This window comes from Carassius carassius, chromosome 2 (genome assembly GCF_963082965.1).
Source record: "Carassius carassius chromosome 2, fCarCar2.1, whole genome shotgun sequence".
Classification (NCBI taxonomy): Eukaryota; Metazoa; Chordata; class Actinopteri; order Cypriniformes; family Cyprinidae; genus Carassius; species Carassius carassius.
Window position 1 is genome coordinate 31,392,979 of NC_081756.1, and position 23,694 is coordinate 31,416,672.

The following is a 23,694-nucleotide window of genomic DNA, read 5'->3' on the forward strand; positions in this document are numbered from 1 at the left end:
TACACAAACAAACGCACGACAGGGAATAATACATAAAAAAAACTGGATGTTTTGAAGGTTTAAAAACATTAAGAAACAAGTTTTCATAACTTAATGGGAATGTTAGCAAAAGATTCTAAGAACTTATTTTTGTTAGCTGGGACTGATCAAGATTGAATTGCATTATTATGTGATGAATATTGTATTTTCCCTCAGGAATGTGTTGAGGAAGCTGTTGAGTCAGCCCCAGCGGCTGCAGGAGGATGTGCTTTCTCTGGAGGAGATCCTGGCAGAGGGATTGGAGCAGCAGGACAAGCAGAAAATGAAGGATGGAGAAAATGCAAAGTCTATCAGCGCTCCACGGCTGTGCAAGGGGCGTATCAGAGCCCTGCAGGAAGCCAGCCTACACAGCGCTGAGCACGGATACCTGGACGTCACCATGGAGCTCAGGGCAATGGGTACACTCGGACTCATTTTTAATAAATCAAAGGAAATTGACAACAGATTGAATTAGAGACCCATAAACAGTGAGATATTTTTGGCATGTGCACAGCAAAGTGAGTTGATATGGATGATTACACACTCAGTCAGCCCACAGAAAGTGATTTTTATTAGTGAACCTTTGATTAACATGCAATTTTTAGGCACTAAACAGAGGTTCTCTACTAAGATATCTATATAATAATATTTCTGATTTTACTTTATTTTTGATCAAATAAACAGCCTTGGTGATCATCCATCCATCCATCCATCTTCTACCGCTTATCCGGGGCCGGGTCGCGGGGGCAGCAGTCTAAGCAGAGAACCCCAGACTTCCCTCTCCCTAGACACTTCCTCCAGCTCTTCTGGGGGGACACCGAGGCGTTCCCAGGCCAGCCGGGAGACATAGTCTCTCCAGCGTGTCCTAGGTCTCCCCCGGGGTCTCCTCCCAGTGGGATGTGCCCGGAACACCTTCCCGGGAAGGCGTCCAGGAGGCATCCGGAACAGATGCCCGAGCCACCTCAGCTGACCCCTCTCGATGTGGAGGAGCAGCGGCTCTACTCTGAGCTCCTCCCGGGTGACTGAGCTTCTCACCCTATCTCTAAGGGATCGCCCAGCCACCCTGCGGAGAAAGCACATTTCGGCCGCCTGAATCCGGGATCTTGTCCTTTCGGTCATGACCCAAAGCTCATGACCATAGGTGAGAGTAGGAACGTAGATTGACCGGTAAATCGAGAGCTTCGCCTTGCGGCTCAGCTCTTTCTTCACCACGACAGACCGGTACATCGACCGCATTACTGCAGAAGCTGCACCGATCCGTCTGTCAATCTCCCGTTCCATCCTTCCCTCACTCGTGAACAAGACCCCAAGATACTTAAACTCCTCCACTTGAGGCAGGAACTCTCCACCAACCTGAAGTGGGCAAGCCACCCTTTTCCGACTGAGGACCATGGCCTCGGATTTGGAGGTGCTGATTCTCATCCCAGCCGCTTCACACTCGGCTGCAAACCGTCCCAGTGCATGCTGAAGGTCCTGGCCTGATGAGGCCAACACGACAACATCATCCGCAAAGAGCAGAGACGAAATCGTGTTGTCACCAAACCTGACCCCCTCCGGCCCCTGGCTGCGCCTAGAAATTCTGTCCATAAAAATCATGAACAGAACCGGCGACAAAGGGCAGCCCTGCCGGAGTCCAACACGCACTGGGAACAAGTCTGACTTACAGCTGGCAATACGAACCAAGCTCCTGCTCCGTTCGTACAGGGACCGGATAGCCCTTATCAAAGGGCCCCGGACCCCATACTCCCGGAGAACCCTCCACAGGCCGCCGCGAGGGACACAGTCGAATGCCTTCTCCAAATCCACAAAGCACATGTGGACTGGTTGGGCATACTCCCATGAACCCTCCAGCACCCTGTAGAGGGTATAGAGCTGGTCCAGTGTTCCACGGCCTGGACGAAAACCACACTGTTCCTCCTGAATCCGAGGTTCTACTATCGGCCGGATTCTCCTCTCCAGTACCCTGGCATAGACTTTCCCAGGGAGGCTGAGAAGTGTGATCCCCCTGTAGTTGGAACACACCCTCCGGTCCCCCTTCTTAAAAAGAGGGACCACCACCCCGGTCTGCCATCCCAGAGGCACCGTCCCCGACTGCCACGCGATGCTGCAGAGGCGTGTCAGCCAAGACAGCCCCACAACATCCAGAGACTTGAGGTACTCAGGGCGGATCTCATCCACCCCCGGTGCCTTGCCACCGAGGAGTTTCTTGACTACCTCGGTGACTTCAGCTTGGGTTATGGACGAGTCCACATCTGAGCCCTCAGCCTCTGCTTCCTCAATGGAAGACGTGACAGCGGGATTGAGGAGATCCTCGAAGTATTCCTTCCACCGTCCAACGACATCCCCAGTTGAGGTCAACAGCTCCCCACCTCTACTGTAAACAGCGTTGGTAGGGCACTGCTTCCCTCTCCTGAGGCGCCGGACGGTTTGCCAGAATCTCTTCGAGGCTGACCGATAGTCCTTCTCCATGGCCTCACCGAACTCCTCCCAGGCCCGAGTTTTTGCCTCCACAACCACCCGGGCTGTAGTCCGCTTGGCCTGCCGGTACCTGTCAGCTGCCTCTGGAGTCCCACAAGCCAACCAGGCCCGATAGGACTCCTTCTTCAGCTTGACGGCATCCCTTACTTCCGGTGTCCACCACCGGGTTCGGGGATTGCCGCCTCGACAGGCACCGGAAACCTTACGGCCACAGCTCCGAGCGGCCGCTTCGACAATGGAGGTGGAGAACATGGTCCACTCGGACTCAATATCTCCAGCCTCCCTCGGGATCCGGTCGAAGCTCTGCCGGAGGTGGGAGTTGAAGATCTCTCTGACAGGAGACTCGGCCAAACATTCCCAGCAGACCCTCACAGTACGTTTGGGTCTGCCGAGTCTGTCCAGCTTCCTCCCCCGCCATCGGATCCAACTCACCACCAGGTGGTGATCGGTTGACAGCTCCGCCCCTCTCTTCACCCGAGTGTCCAAGACATACGGCCGGAGGTCGGATGAAACGACCACAAAGTCAATCATCGACCTACGGCCTAGGGTGTCCTGGTGCCACGTGTACTGATGGACACCCTTATGCTTGAACATGGTGTTCGTTATGGACAAGCTGTAACTAGCACAGAAGTCCAATAACTGAACACCGCTCGGGTTCAGATCAGGGGGGCCGTTCCTCCCAATCACGCCCCTCCAGGTGTCACTGTCGTTGCCCACGTGGGCGTTGAAGTCCCCCAGTAAAACGACGGAGTCCCCAGTCGAAGCACTTTCCAGCACCCCTCCCAGAGACTCCAAGAATGCTGGGTACTCTGCATTGCCGTTCGGCCCGTAGGCACAAACGACAGTGAGAGACCTATCCCCGACCCGAAGGCGCAGGGAAGCGACCCTCTCGTTCACCGGGGTAAACTCCAACACATGGCAGCTGAGCTGGGGGGCTATAAGCAAACCCACACCAGCCGTTAAGCTTTTGACCAAACCAAACGTTAGGCTTTTGAGCGGTAGTTGCAATAAGATAATGAGTTTGTTTTAAGAAGCTTCTTGCTCTTTCTCAGGAGTGCCGTGGAAGCCGCACGTATGGCTGGAGTCAGTGCGCAGTGCCCAGCTCCAGTCCAGGACTGATCTCACGCTTTCTCTCCTTAAAGACTTCACCACTATTGGGGATGAAAAATACTGCGAGGAGCTGCTCTCAGAGGGTCTTCCACTCCTCTTCTCCATTTTTACTAGCAAGGTGACCTTAACAAATCCATCACCAAAAACAGCATGTGACTTCTTCGAGAATTTTCAGCCAGCTGAAAATATTGTATTTGAAATGAGACTATGTGTCTGAATGTTCTTTTCTTTTATACAGATTAAGTATATCCATAAGCAGCTGGCAGTCATCTTCAGCCACTGTGTTTGCTCAACAGCCGCCCCATAGATTCTGGCAGTAAAGTACACACCTACAGCTCAGCAGGGTAATGCAGATACTTTACTTACATGCACACTAACTTTTGGGGTTGGTAAGATTCAATGTTTTGAAAAATTTTCTTTCTAACACTTACCAAGGCTGCATTTATTTGATTCAAAATACAGTAAAACAATGATATTGTGAAAAATTATTAAAATTAAAACAAAAGCTGTTTTCTATTTGAATTTTATTTTAAACTGTACTTTTTTTTCAGTGTTATTCAATGTTGCCCATCAACTGTTTAGATAATAACATTTTTCAGAATATCTTCTTTTTTGTTCAAAAGAAGAAAGAAACTCTTACAGAATTGGAAGAAGTGGAGGGAGAGTAAATGATGACAGAATTTTCATTCTGAAAGTGAACTTCTTTCATTTTTGTAGAAACCGTGACTTTTTTTCAAGATTCTTGAAGAATAGACATTTCAAAAGAACATTTATTTTTTGTACATCAGTCGATCCTTGATGAATAAGAGTATTCCATGCTGTCATAAAATTACTAGTAACATACTCTACGCAATTCAGCATCAACAAGTCTATGATTGTGAATATGTATCATGTCACCCTTACAGATGCTCATTTTCTGAATAACGCTGAGACGTCTGATGTGGTATTTGTGGTGGAGGGAAGGCCGTTTTATGCCCACAAAGTTCTGCTCATGTCTGCTTCACAGAGGTGGGTCTCTTACTGATTTGAATGTAGTACCTTATAATCAATTCTGTGATTGGTTATGCTGTATATATGCTCTTCTTTTTTCATATTCGTTTCAGAGGCTTGCTGAGCCTCTACAGATGTAATGGCACATCAGACAACATGGCCATTGAAATCACAGACATAAAATACAGCATCTTCCAGGTAATCAACAAACCTTGTTCTGAATATATGCAAGACAAACATATATGACGTAATACCATTAAAATAGCTTCTCAATACTTATTTCAGATGATGATGGCACATCTTTACTGTGGAGGAGCCGAATGTTTAGACATGTCTGTGTCTGATTTGCTGGAGGTAGGAAAGACATGGATATATAGTACATTACTGTTTAAATATATTCAAATTCAGTGTAATCAAATACAAACTGCTGGCTTTAAAATTGAAAATAAAACGGTCAACTTAAACTGGGATGCACTCGGTCCAGCTTCTGCCAGTGGCCCACTCATTCCAGCTTCCAGTTTTGAAGAGACAATGTGAAATCCTCTGCTCAGAGAGAATTAACCTCAACAACGTTGTGAGCATTTACCAGGCTTCCAAAGTATGTGCATACAGCTTACATGAACATATTCATAGTTCCATCATCGAGCTTTAGTCCTCTGATGTCATCTGTTTGGTTGTGTGTTATGGAGCAGGTGAGTGAGGCGGTGGAGCTGGCAGCGTTCTGTGAAGGCTTCTTCCTGCAGAAGATGGTTGATCTTCTGGACTGTGAGCAGTTTAAGGAGCTGCTGCTGGATCCCGATCCTCTGGATGGGCTTCAGGCTACACTGGCCTCACGGTTGCAGTCACTTTGTGGCCTGCATCGAGCTTGAGTGCATGAGGAAAACCATTGCAGATGTGGCTTAAATGCTGTTGGAAAACATGGTTAACAAAGCTCAGGTGTGCAGGCAGGCATGTGAAGCCCCACAGTGTTAAGAGATTTGTTAACCTTTATATTTCCTATTTTGTGTCAGTGGCAATGTTTCAATGGGATGTGTGAACTATTTATTAGTTTTAGTCTTACTTGGTAACATAATATATAAAATAGTTTCCTAATTAGTTTTTTGGTCACAGATAATTAACTTATATGTGGATTTATGAGGTGTTTGACCATAACCCAGTATAGACTATTTTACAATCTACTTGAAATACCCATGTGCTTCAGAGAGGAAGTGTTGTAAACTGCAGTATTAGCGCCCTGCAGTGGTAAAAAGTGTCCTACGCATTCATACGAATATTTCCACAAAAAATGTACATACACGTAGTATTGTAGATAGTTTTATATTCTCACATCACTTTAAAGTGTAAATATATTTCTAATATTCAGTAAGGCAATGGTACGCAGAAAAATAAATTATTTTATATAACATTGTTCATGGAACAACTGAATGGCTAATAAACATGAAAAAATCATTTGTATTCTTTTGTGATCCTTGACATTTGTATGTAACATATTAAAGATATTACATAAGATATTTTGAACAGGTAGCAAAGCTATTTAAAATTAAAGCAAGCGAGCCGTGGAAGAAACACCGTTTCTCAAGCATAGACAGTAAAAGAAATAGATACAGCGACCCATTGGATTCAACCATAGACAGTAAAAGAAATGGACACAGCGACCCCATTGGAACTCAATTGAGACAAGTGAAGCCCGTTTTTAGCTATTTTTAGCACTTCCGTTTCTGACGCGCAGACTCAAACTAAGCTTGATGACGTCAGCAACCTGTCTGACAGATGTAAATCTTCTAGTGGCTGTGCGTGCAAACTGCCATCGTTAATCTTGCAGAGACGGCGAGCTTGAGCGGGGAGTTCTTTGGCGTGAGTGAGAAGGAGTAAGTATTCTGATTAATTATTTTGTATAGTATTTTAAAATGTAACGCCAATACGCCATATTAATTTAATTGCCTGCGAGCTTCTCCTCCTGTCTGTACGGTAATGCGACAGAGAGTCGAGTGGTTATGACGCAATCGTTAGCCTATTTTTACAAAAACTGTTTCTACGGGGCCATAATGTAACATAGAAGGTAATGGAGCCCTTTATACATTGCCGTGTATCTTTAGAAATAAATAATGGACAAATGGAGTCTTTAAACGCCTCAGATGTAAAGTTATTTGCTGTCAAAGTGACGCCAAAATGAATGGGAGGTCAATGGGATGCTAACGCAAGTGAAGTTCTGCTACAAGATGGCAGCACCCGGCCGACTTCAACTTCCGGTCGGCTTCCTTGCCGCCTGGATTCAACGGAGACAAATGAAGTCAATTAGAAGCATGCACTTCCTGGGGGTCGAGCGTACTGCACTCAAACGGAGCTTGATGATGTAGATGTCACGTGAGCAACCTGTCTGACAATTGTAAGTCTTCTAATCGCTGTGCCAAGAGAAATCTGAATCACTCACCGAATCTTAAAGACGTTGTTGAACAATTTTGTCCCGTGTCTTTTATGGACTCTCTATGGGCTTCTCCCTTGACTTCATGCCTCCACGTCCCCCCGATAGCCTCATAGACAGTAAAAGATTGCCTGGGTGCTTCTCCTCCTGTCCATACGGTAATTTCTCTACTGTGCGACAGAGAGTCGCAGGTTATGACGCAATCGTTAGCCTATTTTTACAAAAACTGCTTCTAGGGGGCCACACATTAAGATACAAGGTAATGGAGCCTTTTATACATTTTCGTGTTTCTTTAGAAATAATTAATGGACAAATGGAGTCTTTAAACGCCTCAGATGTAAAGTAATTCAAAGTGACCCCAAAATGATGAATGGGAGTGAATAGAATGCTAACAGCAGGTGGGGGTCCGCTAGCCAATGGCGGCGCCCAGGGGTGCTTCAAAAAAATATGAAACCCTGCCCCCCTGATTAGAAGCACGCTCTTCCTGGGTTGAGCGTACTGCGCAGACTCAAACTGAGCTTGATGACGTAGATGTGACGTGAGCAACCTGTCAGACAATTGTAAGTCTTCTAATAGCTGTGCCAAGAGAAATCTTAATCACCCACCGAATCTTGCAGAGACGGTGAGCGTGAACAGGAGCAAATTTTTATGGACTCTCTATGGGCTTCTCCCTTGACTTTATGCCTCCACGTCTCCCCGATAGCCTCATAGACAGTAAAAGATTGCCTGCGAGCTTCTCCTCCTGTCCATACGGTAATTTCTCTACTGTGCGACAGAGAGTCGCAGGTTAAGACGCAATTGTTAGCCTATTTTTACAAAAACTGCTTCTACGGAGTCAATGGAATGCTAACAGCAGGTGGGGGTCCGCTAGCCAATGGTGGCACCCAGGGATGCTTAAAAAAATATGAAACCCTGCCCCCTCTAAGTGCGATTCGAGACAGAGTGAACAACAACAAAGGCGTTTCATTCATTCATAACTCAGTTCGGACAAATTCTTCCTGTAGTTCATAGCTCCATACGTTCACAATGGAACGCTTCATAATTTTATTTTGATAGTATATAGTATGTTTTGTTATAGCTTTTGGACCTTTCGAGGTCATCTTCCTCCATTTCAAAACAAGTTGTTTTCCAAATGTAAAGAAATGCTTATATTACTGCACTGGCCATCGGAGGGAACCAACCGTGACATCACACGCGGTGGTACTGCAAGATGGCGGCAGCCTTGCTCCAGAAGCTATAACAAAACATCTTTTTTTTTAATCTTTCTGACTCCTTCACTTTCACTTTAAGACACGGTTTTAATCTAAAATGCTTATGTTACTTAAAGGTGGGGTAAGTGATTTCTGGTAGCCAATGTTGATATTTAAAATCACCAAAACAAACATGCCCCTACCCCAAAAGGGTCTAGCCCCTATTTTGATAGCTACACCCCACACATTATGAAGGAATCTGTTGTATTAAACTGTCGTCTGTCGTCTCACTATAGAAACGCATGAACTTTACCTTTAGAACTACTCTGAGAGTTACTTCACCAGCAATTCAACATTTCTTTTGAGAAAACTATAGTCACATCACACACACACAAACATTCACAAACACACACAGAGAGAAGCTCAAAGGTCTTCACGACATAACGAATGGAATCATGGCAGAATATCAACTACACTCTGAGTGTCTAAACAGGACACATCAAGTTGGAAAGCTGCTCGCCATCTGGCATAGGTAGAGCTAACAGGGAAATAACCCGGGCTCTAAACGGAGTTGTGCGCACCTTAGGTACATAACTGCTTTGCGGTTGTAGAATGACTTTACAGTCATTAGGCCCAAGTAACTTACTCGTTTGACCAATGTTAAGGCAGAAAGAAGAGCAGTTTTGAGTGACATGGGCCACAGGACTGCCATTTGAAGTGACTCTTGAGGGCCCTCAGGAATATAGAGGTGCATCTCAATAAATTAGAATGTTGTGGAAAAGTTAATTTATTTCAGTAATTCAACTCAAATTGTGAAACTCATTTATTAAATAAATTCAATGCACACAGACTGACGTAGTTTAAGTCTTTGGTTCTTTTAATTGTGATAATTTTGGCACACATTTAGCAAAAATTCACTATCTCAACAAATTAAAGAATGATTCGCTGTGATGGCTGCTACATAAACCTAGAGTGCGGAAGGGGTATGGCCCTTGTCCAACAACTCCTGAAGGAAGGTTAGGACGTGGGACACGTCACAAGAATATGGATCCAAACTTTGTGCTAAACACCAATCACAGAAGACTGACCATTTAAGGGCATAAAGAAAGCTTCACTTGCGAGAGGGTCTCTCTTCAGTGGTATTCTCACTATTAACTAACCATTAACTATGATTTTTGCCTCAATTAACTCCTAATTTGCTGCTTATTAATAGTTTATAAGGTAGTTGTTAAGTTTAGGGTATTGGGTATTATGGATGTCATGCATTATATGCACTTTATAAGCACTAATAAACAGCCAATATAGGCATGCTAATAAGCAACTAGTTATTAGTGAGAACTGGACCCTATACTAAAGTGTTACCATTTATTGTAATCATTGCCTTAAAGCATTATTTAAAGCAGGTTATTTTCCACCTGCTTTGTATCGCTACTATGATGGTAATATATGTGAAAAAACAATGTTTACTGTAGTCCTGAGTATGTAAAAAAGACAGGCCCCTTCATATTTTGAACTGTGTAAAGACTGTTGTCTGGAAACAAAGATAAGTATTTTGTCATTAACTTGCATTACTGGATAGCAAGATGTTCTATGTAAATATGTTGTTAAACTCCGGTTGGGCAGCAGGGGGCAACCAAGCTTTACACTACGCATCAGTAACTGACTAATAGAACAGAAGTAGCATTCAGTAGGTGATGAGTCGGTGTACACGCAACGGAAAGCGCTCCTTGTTAACCCTGTGTTTTTCATGTTGTTTTAACAGGTAAGCTGACAATAATCATTACTGTAGTAATGCACAACAGTACTCTGTTCTCACAGAGTCGTAGATCGCACCTGAGAAATTAAGAAATGTTAACTTTTACCGTGAATAATAGTGTCACACATAAAATGGTTGGACGAGAGTATCAAGAAAGACTGCTAAATTTAAGCACGAGCAAAGTGATAAGTAAATGTCTAAAAACACATAGTTGAGATGAGAATGCAAAATGAGGGATGATGATGAATCAAATAGATGCTTACGAAAATTAATTAGTTGTGTGTAGTACAGCTTGAGTTCAGATAACACGTGTCTGTGATAACGGTCGCCATGATTTTGCCAAGTACGACATGTTCCTGGATAAACATTATTATTAAAAATATTGATTTAACCCAATCCCTACCCCTAAACCTAACCCTACCGATAATTTATTCCTAAAATCAGTGGGAAATTATAGCTGATTAACAAGAATGTAGAAGTACCTAACCCTGAATTTAAGCCTAAAACAGATATTTCCTGAAAAGTTATATCAGAATTCTGACTGGTTGATTGGAATGTTGATCCAGGAACATGTTGTACTTGGTGAAATCAGCTCACCCTGTGATAACACATTAGCATAGTAAACCTTCATGTAACATCACTCTGTCAGCAATTTAATTGAAAAATTAATTCAGTTTGTACTGTTAATAAGAATTCCAGTAAGATTCGGTGGTAAAATGTTTTATTAATAGTTTTGTCAGATTGTTATGAAAAACAGTAACTTTGGTTAAAATCTAGTTCATGAACTAAAGTCAGTTCATTAGCATATTTCATAGAAGGTTATTTTCATAGTTTCGTTTGAGTTTATACATGACTTGCTTGTTCTCCTTTTAAAGGAGTTTGTGATACTTTAGTGATTTTATTCATCCTATCTTTTATTTATACTTTGTGAGAGTTTTGTTACAATGTTAGTGGATTTATAGCAGACATTGCTTGATAATTGAGAGTGGTATAGAGTGTAATGTGTCCGTTGCCATGTATCTGTGTAAACATTTGCGCTATCAGACATGTTGTTTATGATACTCTGTTAAGGTAGCTGACTAATAGAACAGAAGTAGCATTCAGTAGGTGATGAGTGTCGGTGTACACACAGCGGAAAGCGCTCCTTGTTAAACAGAAATAAATGTGTTGCCCCAAGAACGGACATCGCATCCTTCTTAAAAGTGTAACATTTACTCTTTCTGAGTTACGTATACTGAGATATGCCGATGTATTTGTCAGCAAAATTCTGCCAGATGATGCAAAACTGCAGATTTAACCTTTAATAAAGGGTTTTTTTCTGTTTAACTGAACTTTGTTTTTTAATCTTACCGCAATATATCGACATTGCCAGATGTCGTCAGTCACCTCTGCATATTTAAAGGATATTTTGTGATTGTAACCTTGAAACATGATTTTTCTGTCAACCTGCTTTGAAATATGTATGGTGAAAAGCACTGTACCTTTACTACAGTTAACCATGGTTTTTTGTTTCAAACCACGGTTTTGATATCTACTAAAGTAATAATATAGTAATGCTGGAGTAAAACTGTGGATAGTAACCATAGTTTTTAAAACCATAATTTGTAGTTACTATGGTTTACTACTATGATGTAGTAAGACCACTGTTATGTGGTTACTGTGGATTACTCCAGCTATCATAGTTAAACCATGTTTATTGTAGTAAAGCACAAATGTTTTGTGAGAGAATGCAAAATATTTGAACCATATTTTTTCCATTATGGAGCCCCTAAAGGGCCATGGAGGAAAGTACATCTCACATGTGGAATTATTAAATAACCCCAACAACCATCTTACACCAAAGGTTCTAATTTCATCTTTATATATTTTTACTCAATCTAAAAACATTAAAGTGCCCATAAATCTCATTAAGTACAAACTTTAAATTTAACATAAAATCACAAATTTTCTAGAGAAAATTACAATTATTATTTTCCAGAGATCACTTATCCTCAAAACTGTTTTGACTGATAATCTTTACAAATGTTGATATTTAGATGAATAAATACATAAATGAATAAATACATAAAATTAAATAAATAGTCCATTCATCATGTGTTAAGATTTGTGCCATCTATGGTAAAGAAATAAAAAACATAAACTATAGGGGGTCATCTTGCCCCATCTCTATGTTTAAGAGAAAACAGCAACAAAAGCAAACAAAAAAGTAAATCCCAAAGTCAATGGATTTATTTCTGTTGCAGTGAAGTTGTTCACAGTATAGTTACAAGGGGATACAATAGTGGCAATTCTATTTGTCCCGCCCTGTATTAATCAAATCTGTAATACATTACAATCCAGCTCCCGAAGTACAAAATAGGAAGGACAACAATGTGTATTGCTTAGAGTTCATCTCTGCTTATTCTCCATGCTGCATGTTCCCATCAGTGATCATGTTATGAAATCCCAGAACGCCAGAGCATGAGGCCAGATAGTGTTCACGTTAAGGGCGATGAGAGAAAAACAACCAACTAAAAATGAAGGCATGATAACAGGGGAAACAAGTCCATGATGAAAAATGTGAAGGGGAGGAGAAATTTAACATCCACATCATCATGCAAATTAAAGCTGAATGTCAGACATGCAATACGAGAGATAGTCAGGAGCAGCAGGATCCCCTTGATGGTGTGAAGAAAGTCTTTGTCCAAAGTTATCTATTTACAACATGTGATTTGAGCTCATCCACCTGTTTTAGACGCACAATGAGATGAGTGACAAATATCAATACTTAATTATCCCTCACCCCCCACTCTAAAGAGGCTAGTCTACATTCTTAGGGGCCATTTACATGACAACGTTTCAGCCAAAAATTGGAAACTTTTTATGTGTTTTGACCGTTCGTTTACACAACAGCAGTGTTTTGGGGACCGAAAACAGGTTTTAAAGTGCTTGTTTTAGAAAACGTCACACTTATAGTTTCCGTGTAAACACCCAATACCAGAATCTTTGAAAACGGTGACGTCATGCGCATATGTAGTACGTGTTAGGTATGCCGACATGCGCAGTACGTGTCGATTTTAAAGGCAAGAGCGTACAAACATACACAAGAATGGTGGAGAACATGATACAGTTGTTGCTGCTCATGAGCTTCAGCAAAGTGTGGATTTACTTCACCAATATTACAACCAACAGCAAAGAATAGGGCTGCACGATATATATTGCATGCGATATTTAATGTGCATCTTGTTAGTAAAGCCAGCGATGCACGTGATGGAGATTTACCGCTGATCACAGAACCGTCTTTACTGACAAGATGCGCATTAAATATTGCATGTGATTTATTGTGCAGCCCTAGCAGAGACGCATCATATACAACATATAATTGTCACTTCCCTAGAGGTACGGTTTACTAACAAGGCCTGGCATACGTACAGTAATAGTGTTTTGGGCTGTTTTTCGCAGATATGTGTAAATGCGTATCTTTTTAAAAACGTTGTCATGTATACGTGAAACTTTTAAAAAATGCAAGGGAAAAAACTTTTCCATTTTCGTTGTCATGTTAATGTAGCCTTAAATTACTAGCAAATAATTTAACATATACTACAAGCTCTTTAATCGGTTCAAAGCCTGGAAAGAAAGAGTGCTTCATTCACAAAATTGGATAAGTGTTATCATACACAAAACACAAGATCCTTCAAACAATCTGACGAGTCGCCCTGATGCAAACAATAAAATCTCCACCACCCAGTTTTGTATATATAAATATTCCCAACTGAATAAATAAAAAATGACAAAAACACATAAATAAGTTACAAAAAGGGTAAAAGGTCTCTGAATCCTGCAGATGTTTCTCAATAAAAAGTAAACGAAATAAATACAAATTGAAATTACATTACGCATAATCGTCATTCAAAACTAACATTTCATGAACGCTACATGGAAAAAAAAAACAGGATGTGGTAACACAATTCATCCAAGCAATGTCATTTATAGACATTTGTAACATAAGGAATATTTTCAGTCTGTACAACAGAATAGATCATTTACTGATGCCCCCCCTTCCCACCCCTGTGTCCCAGTCCACAGCCCACCCCAAAGTTCATCCCCACCATTTTTCAAATAGGTTATTCAGATCTTGTACAGCAATGACACGGAGTCCATAAAATGTTTTAAATTCTTAATTTCACAGAGAAAGAATATATTGAAAAGAATACAATCCAACCACGGTCCTCGAGGGCAATTCCTCAAACACGTGCGTTATGATATCCAGAGTTCCATTCGCCATTTGTAACGATGTCTGGTTTTACGTCTGTTTATTTGTGTGTGCATCAGCAGAGGGGAGGAAAGAAGACAAGCAAGGATAAAAACAAAACAAAACAAAAATTGTTTAAATGAAAAGTTGAATTGTGGGTTAGCTTAGTGAGAATTCATAAACCTCTTTATTTTAAGGCTTCACTCCAAATCCTCGGACATATGTGGCTGTATGTACAGTAGCTGCAGAAGGAAGGAGTCGAGGAATAGGTTGGAGCTCTTGTTGGTGTTTGGGGTGTTTAGATTCATCATAATGAGGAGTTTCCCTCAGCTGCTTGTACTGCACTTCCTGTGTAATGTGCCCTCCATCAATGTGCCATACATGAATCTTGTGCAAGAGCAGGACTTGGGGCTTTAACACGTTTTCTGGATAATTCCTGGTAGCAGAAATAAATAAAGGCATCATAAAACAGAACATAACGAAACACCGTGAAGAACAAACAACACAGGAGAAAAAATAAATAGGCATGTGTCTCTGTATGTGCCTTTTGTGAAGTGTCGGGTCAGTACATACAGTACTTCAATGTTCAATCCATAATATAAAACTTTGTAGAGGCTTGGTTAAAACCAGCTTGAGTCAACAACATTCTTTCAGTATCCTTTCGCCATGACTGGATTATTTTATTAAATTTTATTTATTTTAAAACTAGTAATCTAGTATTTCTCCTGGTTTTAAGGTTGTTCCTGTGTCCCAACTGATGGTGCCATCTTGGCTTTGTCTTGGCCAGATGGACATTTGGAGTCATTAGGCTCAGGGTCATATCTCTTGCTGTTGGCATGCTTGGGCGTGCCGTGCGGATGGGACACCTGCCCGTTCTTCTCGTCTGAAAAGAGCTGTTTAATTACGTCAAAGAAGTTACTCAATGGGCTGCCTGGGTGCACAGATGGGAGAAGAGGAGAAGAACAAGAAAACGAGAGAGAGAGACAGAGAATAAATACATGAACAATGAGGATCACTGACGAGGCAAGGTGAGATGATGAGAGGCAGAATGAGACTTCATTAACTGGAGACAATAAGCCATGTATTGGAACACACTGACACAAACAGCACACTTCTGCAGGCATGTTCAACTGTTTGAAAGTACAGCTGTACCATTGTTCAAAGGGCTTATTGGCTATCTGTGAGTGAGTATCTGTGGCTGAACAGTCTCTATCTGATCTGTTATCATCACTGGATGGAATGGAATGGGTGTTGATTCATAACAAAGAAAATCAAGGAAAATGGTCAAAGACTAGTTCTGAATTAGACATCATACCTCAAATTTAGGATATATATATATATATACCAAATTGTGTACATATACATAAATGGAGGATTTATCAGATACTTTAAGCTATTTATACATTAGGGGTGTAAAAATGCATTGGTACACCTGATTGATTCAAAATTGTATGTGAATTGGACTACTCTGGTAATGCTGTGTTTTTTATTCAGTTAAAAGAACCGAACCGGCTCATGAGAATTTTATAGAAATATAGAATCAGCCTATACTTGTCGTGTATTATACTTGTATTTTTTAATACCTTAAAATAACTGTTTTTTTTTTTTAAGAACCAATCCCCCCTCACATGTTTTTGGACTATGTGGCTCATGCTATATGTTTTCGTGAAGAACTGGTTCAGAGGAAACATTTTTTAGCAAATCCGACTTCTCTGGTCATGCTCTATTATTTTAATTCCATTTGTGAATAGGACTATACTGGCTGGATTGTATTTTTTGAATAACTTAAAGGGTTAGTTCAGCCAAATATTAAAATTATGTCATTAATAATTTACCCTCATGTTGTTCCAAACCCATAAGACCTCCGTTTATCTTTTGAACTCAGTTTAAGATATTTTAGATTTAGTCTGAGAGCTCTCAGTCCCTCCATTGAAGCTGTGTGTACGGTATACTGTCCATGTCCAGAAAGGTAAGAAAAACATCATCAAAGTAGTCCATGTGACATCAGAGGGTCAGTTAGAATTTTTTTAAGCATCGAAAATACATTTTGGTCCAAAAATAGCAAAAACTACGACTTTATTCAGCATTGTCTTCTCTTCCGTGTCTGTTGTGAGAGAGTTCAAAACAAAGCAGTTTGTGATATCCGGTTCGCGAACGAATCATTCGATGTAACCAGATCTTTTTGAACCAGTTCACTAAATCGAACTGAACCGTTTTAAACGGTTCCCGTCTCCAATACGCATTAATCCACAAATGACTTAAGCTGTTAACTTTTTTAATGTGGCTGACACTCCCTCTGAGTTCAAACAAACCAATATCCCAGAGCAGTCACGTGCAGAGTGGGGGGCGTTGGGTGCTTGAGCACCTGCCCCTTGGTGCCCAAAGTGCCCTTTTGTCAAAGCAAAATTTCCTCTAATTTTTTTTGTCATAACGTACCCCATGCCCAATCTAAATATTAGTAAAATTTCTGAATAATAATTTAGCCGTTAATAAGATGACCCACATGATGACCTTTCACCTGACGACGATACGATTTTGATATTTATTTACTTATTATTTTACAAGAACGACGTGATGTGAGAACATGCAGATATGTTGTTTATATTGCGTTGTGTAGCCTGTAGTGTAGAAGTAACGTTAGCGTGCTGTTTGAGGGAGAATCGTTTCACAGGCATCGAGGGCAGAGGCGTCATGCCCATTCAAAGATTTCTGAGCCAAGTGGATTTTAAATGCAGCTTCCAAATTCAATGCTAAATTCAAATCTGTGTTCGCTGGCTGGTGCGGAGCCAGAGACAGATGCGTTCATATATCGCTTCATGATAACCAATCAGAAACGATTCTGTTGCGCTTATGAATGCAATGGCCAATCGGAGACGTGCAGAAGAGTCATCACTGAAACGCGGTGTTTTGTTCACTTGCTCGCTGACTGAATTATTTAGCGAATTCTCTCTCATCAGCAACAACAAAAAGTGCAGATGTGCATAATGTAATGTAAAGTGCTTCAGTGATTTTAATGGGAGTTTTTGAGAGTGCCTGAACTCTGGCTAGACTGAATGAAAATGTTCTTTGATAATGTAAATCTTCTTTACTCTCTGTAAAATGAAAGTGTTAAAATAAGTAACTTACAATATTGTTATTAGAATTTACATTAAATGCAAATTCAGTCATATTGAAAATATTTTATGGCATGATATGGCACTTAAGTAAAAAGTCGGGGTATTATGTGTAGTTAATAGATTACACTACTTTTCCATATATTGATCAAATAACAATCTATAAAGGTGCAAAACGCGTTTACTTACACGTTTGAGAGTCAAGATATTTCCTGATATATTAAGCATGTTTGGAATTGTTTTGAATAAAAAGGAAAAATAAATAAAACATAAGCCTATTATGTTATGTTAAGTTATACAGTGCTTTCGTAGCATGACTTATACACCCCCAACCCCCCCCACCCCAATGTGCCCCCTCAAAAATCATGAATGCATGACGTCCCTGATCAAGGGGTCTGGTCTTTTTATGTTATTTGACTAAACTATTATTATATTACAGTATTTATTTATTTTTTAACACGTAGAGTGCCTTAAAAATAATTATCACAACACTGGTAAGGCTTATTCAGATTTTCTCATTCTCTAAATTATCATTATGAAAATAAAAACAATTGAGAAATTAATTAAAATTTAATTATTTTAAATGTGACATATTTTTTATTTCTACAATAGCAACAGTGTTTATGACAGCAAGACCACTTTACCCTGTAAACTCAATATCTCTCTGGAAATAAGTTTACAAATATCAATGTCAATATAAAATGAATAATATACCTGACCTGCCATCAAAGTGCAGTGTCAAGGAGATTAATAACACATGTAGCCTGTCATTTGTTTACATTGCAAAGGTGTTCAATTTTAGACAACAAGAACTACAACAGTAATAATAATATTAATCACTATATTACAGTGTATCAGTTGTTTAATGTTTTGTATAGAGGTCGACCGATATATCGGTCGGCCGATATATCACGCCGATATTTGTCATTTTTTTATATATCGGCATCGGCCGATATCCATGTTTAGTGGCGCCGATTTAAAGTCAGGCACGTCGGCGGGCAGCCCCGTGTTATTGGTGCGGTGGAAAGTGCTGCTGCAGCAGCATGTGAAGCACCCCAAGCCAAAAGTTTTGGAAGATTCAACAACAGTCCTGGGAGATAAAGGTAGTCAGAGAATTTCACTCTGTAAATGGGGTGGAGAAGTTGACAGCTCTAACAAACACTGCAGCGTGACGTTACCAAAGTAAACTATGGAATGATATTGCGGACTTTATTCAAAAGGCATTGCAAATTGTATTTGCAATTGCGTTTTCAATTTGTGGACGCATAAAATGTGACATAATCCAAATGCAAATCGTGCATTACCGTTTTCATTTTCGATTAAGTGAACGCACAGTGTCTGCCAAATTTAAAATGGAAATGCAAAGTCCGTTTGCAATTGTGTTTCCCATATCTTACGAGCTATGAGCCTGTCATATTTAAATAGCAATATTAATTACCACATTTGCCTTTTCACTCTCTCTGCACTGTGCATGTAAACTGCCAAAACTCAAATGGAATCGCAATACCTTTTGCATTTGAATTTCCAACGTCTACACGGAAACCTGTCAATCAACTGACAGGGGTGGGGCCATTTTATTGGGCGTGTTTGCATTGGGAAGTGACGATCGTACTAAAATGTACCATGTTTTTACTAGGGTAAATATGAGTTAACGATAGTGTTTATAATTAAGCCACAGTAGCCACAAATGTACAGTTGTCTGAGACGTTATGAAATGTTCTTTAACATCATGAACCATAAAATGTAGTCAGTGTTCTGCTATTGTTTATTTTCATAATAGGTAAAACACAGGCCACAAGTTAACATGGTCACATTTCCTTGATTCAGCAGCTGCACGATGTACAGCCTAGAGTCCTGTCTTGAATCTAGAGATCTGGTTCTGATTCAGTGTAGCTTGGTAGCTCAGTGGTTAGTGACTGTCATCTCTCACGGCATACTGTCTTTTAGCGCGTGTTCGAAACCCGGACCAACACAGACGTTCTTTATTTTTTTGTTTATCCTACTAACTACAGCCGCCAAACGGGCGATCATACAGTGAGGAAAATTGCAGTAGTCAAGGCGAGCTGACATGTTATCAAGTACGCTGCTGTTTGCAGAATTACCGGACCTGCGTCCTCGGAGACATCACACTCCCGAGTCGAATGCACAAAGTCTGAACTACTGAGGATGCAAGTCTGAAATCAGCGGCTGAAGTTAGGATAAACAAAAAAATAAAGAACGTCTGTGTTGGCCCGGGTTTCGAACACGCGCTAAAAGACAGTAAGCCGTGAGAGATGACAGTCACTAACCACTGAGCTACCAAACTACACTTAATCGGTACCAGATCTCTAGATTAAAGACAGGACTCTCGGCTGTACATCATGCAGCTGCTGAATCAAGGAAATGTGACCGTGTTAACTTGTGGCCTGTGTTTACCTATTATGAAAATAAACAATAGCAGAACACTGACTACATTTTATGGTTCATGATGTTAAAGAACATTTCATAACGTCTCAGACAACTGTACATTTGTGGCTACTGTGGCTTAATTATAAACAGTATCGTTAACTCATATTTACCCTAGTAAAAACATGGTACATTTTAGTACGATCGTCACTTCCCAATGTAAACATGCCCAATAAAATGGCCCCACCCCTGTCACTTGATTGACAGGTTTCCGTGTAGACGTTGGAAATTCAAATGCAAAAGGTATTGCGATTCCATTTGAGTTTTGGAAGTTTACATGCACAGTGCAGAGAGAGTGAAAAGGCAAATGTGGTAATTAATATTGCTATTTAAATATGACAGGCTCATAGCTCGTAAGATATGGGAAAAACAATTGCAAATGGACTTTGCATTTCCATTTTAAATTTGGCAGACACTGTGCGTTCACTTAATCGAAAATGAAAACGGTAATGCGCGATTTGCATTTGCGTTTGGATTGTCACATTTTATGCGTCCACAAATTGAAAACGCAATTGCAAATACAATTTGCAATTCCTTTTGAATAAAGTCTGCAATATCATTCCATAGTAAACTGTCTCTGACATTACTCCGCCCCGCTCACAGACAGTGTTGCCAGATTGGGCGGTTTTGAATTTGGTTGTGCGGGTAAAAATTGTCTTGGGCGGGTGGACAAAATTTGGGCTGGTTTGGGGTCAGTTTGGCGGTTTTCTAAAATATAAATTGTATAGGCTAATTGGCTAACAAACAAGCTCAAGTGTGCATATACTGCATCCGAACAGTCATCACGTTGTTATAAACTGCAGTGCAGAGGTGCTGATGCTGATGAGGACGACGGGGCTGTACTTTTAGCCAATCACTAGTGATCTACAGACACACGTGATGATTCATGAGCAATAACGGATCTAATTTTAAATGTATGAACTGTATGAGTGATCATAATGCCTAAATATATGTTACATGGATGGTAAAGAGTGGGAGAGTGTTTTAACACTCAAAACGTGAATTACACCTGTTGAGGGAAAGATGACACCAAGACTCTAATATTACTGCAACTCCTAAAATAGAGTATAGTTAAATTATTTAATTTATAACATAATCTATTTATATCTAATTAGTGTTGTCAAAAGACCCGGTACTTCGGTACCAAGTCGGTACTAAAAAAAAATTTATGTGACGGTACCAGGTTTCTTTAAGTACCGGTAGTACCGAGGTCCCGTTCAAACCCGGTTCAGCGCTATGATTTCCGCGCTATGTGTTCTGCGCGTCTCTGTGTGAATTAATGAATGGCAGAGACGTGCGGGTTTGTTTACTACATAGACCGAAGCGCATGACGCTTGCATTAATTTCAGCATCTGAGCTTCAGAGTTCTCTCTCCATCAAGCGATCTGAACTTTTCAGTTCATCTCAATGGACGCACAGCGCACCTGTATTTGATGCTCTGTAAGATCTTTGTGAAGGCGCACGACTCACTGTCGCTTTACTGATAGCGCTGTTTCTCACACATGCAAAGAGAGAGAGAGCGAGAGTCTTACCACGCTGAATCGACACGCTATATGTAAACTATTCTTTGTTGTCTACTCCAGTCAAAATAATGGAGTTCATATAGAATTATTCATATTTATTTTCGAACAAGCAGAAGACATACCGGTTTCTCTGGTAGTGGGCGGAGCTAATGCACAAATGGCAATTTCATTGGCTGGCGCTGATTTCTTACCGTCCCTGTTTTGATTTCAGCAAATCATTTTGACCGAACGCAGACAACGTGATTAATATTCATGAACCCAGCAGCTCATCAATTCATAGTGCATTGTATATACATTGGTATGATAGTAGAATTAGTAGTAGTATTGTCTTTTAATAATAATTAATGATCTATTACTATTTTTTTACAGAAACCCTCAATGACCAAAAATATCTTAAGCATCACCACCAGTCTTAAGTTCAGTTAAAATGACAAATATGCATTCATTAGCTAGGCCTAAAAGTTAATTGTTACATCAAGGCATTGTGCTAGAAATATTACTATTATTTAGTAAAATGTTTGTGATACTGCTACTACTGTTGAAAAAACTGACATGTTGTATCACATTATTTTGTTACTTAAAGTTTTGGGCGGTTTTTTGTTGGAGTGGGCGGGTTTTTGTGAGCTTTTGGGCTTGAAATCGTCCATCCAATCTGGCAACACTGCTCACAGACAACAGCGTGCTCGGAGAGACAGCTGTGCTGGAGCTGCCCAGAACGGTGAATGACATTTGTTCGGAAGCATGGTTTGATGCAGGCAATAACCAGTTTTCCATCCAACTCATTTGTATTTAGGGATGTCAATATTCGATAATTTCCATGATCGATCGTCGTTTAAATTAATGATCAATTAATTACCTTAATGCTGCAAAATGCGTCTGCAGCGGTATTATTATTATGTGCAAAAGCCACTTGGAAAAAGCTTTCTCACTCGAATTAAAGGGGTTTTAGTCTGAATAAAATGCTAGAAGCAGGACTATAAAATGAATAGATGTAATTATGATCATTTGATAAAATGAAGAGAGCGCGCCATACGTTGGAGATCATTTTACTTTGTTTCCCGTCAAGGAGACCGCTGAATGCGCCTCTTTAAATGGTTTCGTGGTGCTTGTTGTTGTAATTTAAAACGCAACTGCAATGTTTTCAAATGACACACTAGAGTAGTGGTGCAACGGATCATCATTGATCAATATCTTCGGTTCGGCACACACGTGACCCCCGGATTGATTTATGAAAAAAAAAAAGTTGCGCATGTTCAGTCCACACTCAGTGGTCATGGCGAGCGGAGGAACGGAGGAGCTTGAACGCCCCGCGCATTTTGGATTCCCTGTCAGATTATAATGATGAAGGAAAGAGGTTAGAGTGAAAAGATTGTGCCAGATCTTTATGAACAGGAGAAGAAAAAAGTTGTGGATGAACTATCCCGAGCATCCTCTGTTGTGCTCACGACAGAAGGGTGGACGTCCAGGGGGACAGAGAGCTCTGTGACGATAACTGCTCACTTCATCACAGCACACTGGAAAATGAGAAGTCGGGCTATTATGTTAAAAAGAAGATATTATGTGCACTTTAAGTTGATTTCATATATTTTAATTTAATAATTTAATGTTAATAAAAAAAAAGACAAAACTTATGTTGATTTGTCTTGGCCTTTTTTTTTTTTTTTTTTGCTGATCCGAAAAATGATCCGATCCATACGAGGACGAGCGAGCGCGGGTTTGACTAGATGTATTTGGAGGTTATTGCTCACGTCTCGTTCTGCACATATCCAAACGTTTCCATATTCGCAATGTATCTGAATGTTAAACTATAATATTTTTTATTTATTTAATGTAAACTAGACGAAAAGATCATCCTCTACACATGAGCAAAAACCTCCTTGGCATAACAGCAGAGTGGACCGGTATACTACGGTCTATTTAAACTGACCAGTGTAACCTTTTAAATGTTTGGTTGACTGTACTTTATTTTAATAATCCACAGACTGCGATGTAAGTTTGAAATTAGAATGCACTTTAGATGTTCTGTGTCATTTATACCAAACACAAATGTTGCTGGTTGCTAGTGTGTTTGCAGCACTACTGTTATTTATTTTTTATATATTTATTTTTTTATATTTTTCAGTTTAATTGATTTTTATTTCTAAAATTGTATTTATTTAAATGTATATTTAAGTTTACATTTGTGTTCCAACAAACGAAAAATTCTACTTGATAAATGCTCTAAAACTTTAATGCAAATGATTTACTTTTTTATTTATATATATATATATATATATATATATATATATATATATATATATATATATATATATATATATTACCTGTTTTATATATTTAATACTTGGTCAGTTTATTGATTTTGTTTGGTTAACTTTGGATACATTTTTTATTTTAATACCGTGCAGTGCACAAAATTAA

The 23,694-nt window shown here is 40.2% G+C and overlaps 1 protein-coding gene, 1 long non-coding RNA gene and 1 pseudogene across 7 annotated transcripts in view; 2 read left to right on the top strand and 1 right to left on the bottom strand.

Annotated features, from left to right (window-relative positions):
- Positions 1-6,052, top strand: part of LOC132098886 (ankyrin repeat and BTB/POZ domain-containing protein 2-like) — a 38,568-nt pseudogene extending 32,516 nt beyond the window's left edge.
- A 3,857-nt stretch (positions 6,053-9,909) lies between these two features.
- Positions 9,910-15,358, top strand: LOC132108269 (uncharacterized). Its single transcript, XR_009424425.1, has 2 exons — positions 9,910-9,970; positions 14,932-15,358. It is a non-coding gene; the product is annotated as an uncharacterized LOC132108269 (long non-coding RNA).
- LOC132108228 (serine/threonine-protein kinase BRSK2-like) overlaps positions 14,214-23,694 on the bottom strand; it is a 153,482-nt gene continuing 144,001 nt past the window's right edge. For 5 of the 6 annotated variants that reach the window (XM_059514921.1, XM_059514896.1, XM_059514885.1 and 2 more), the window contains one exon: positions 14,727-15,126. In XM_059514921.1, coding sequence (XP_059370904.1) covers positions 14,927-15,126 — 200 coding nt within the window. In that variant the 3' untranslated portion in view covers positions 14,727-14,926. Of the gene's footprint in view, positions 14,632-14,726; positions 15,127-23,694 lie in introns of those variants that run through there. The other variant, XM_059514904.1, reaches the window with a different exon arrangement.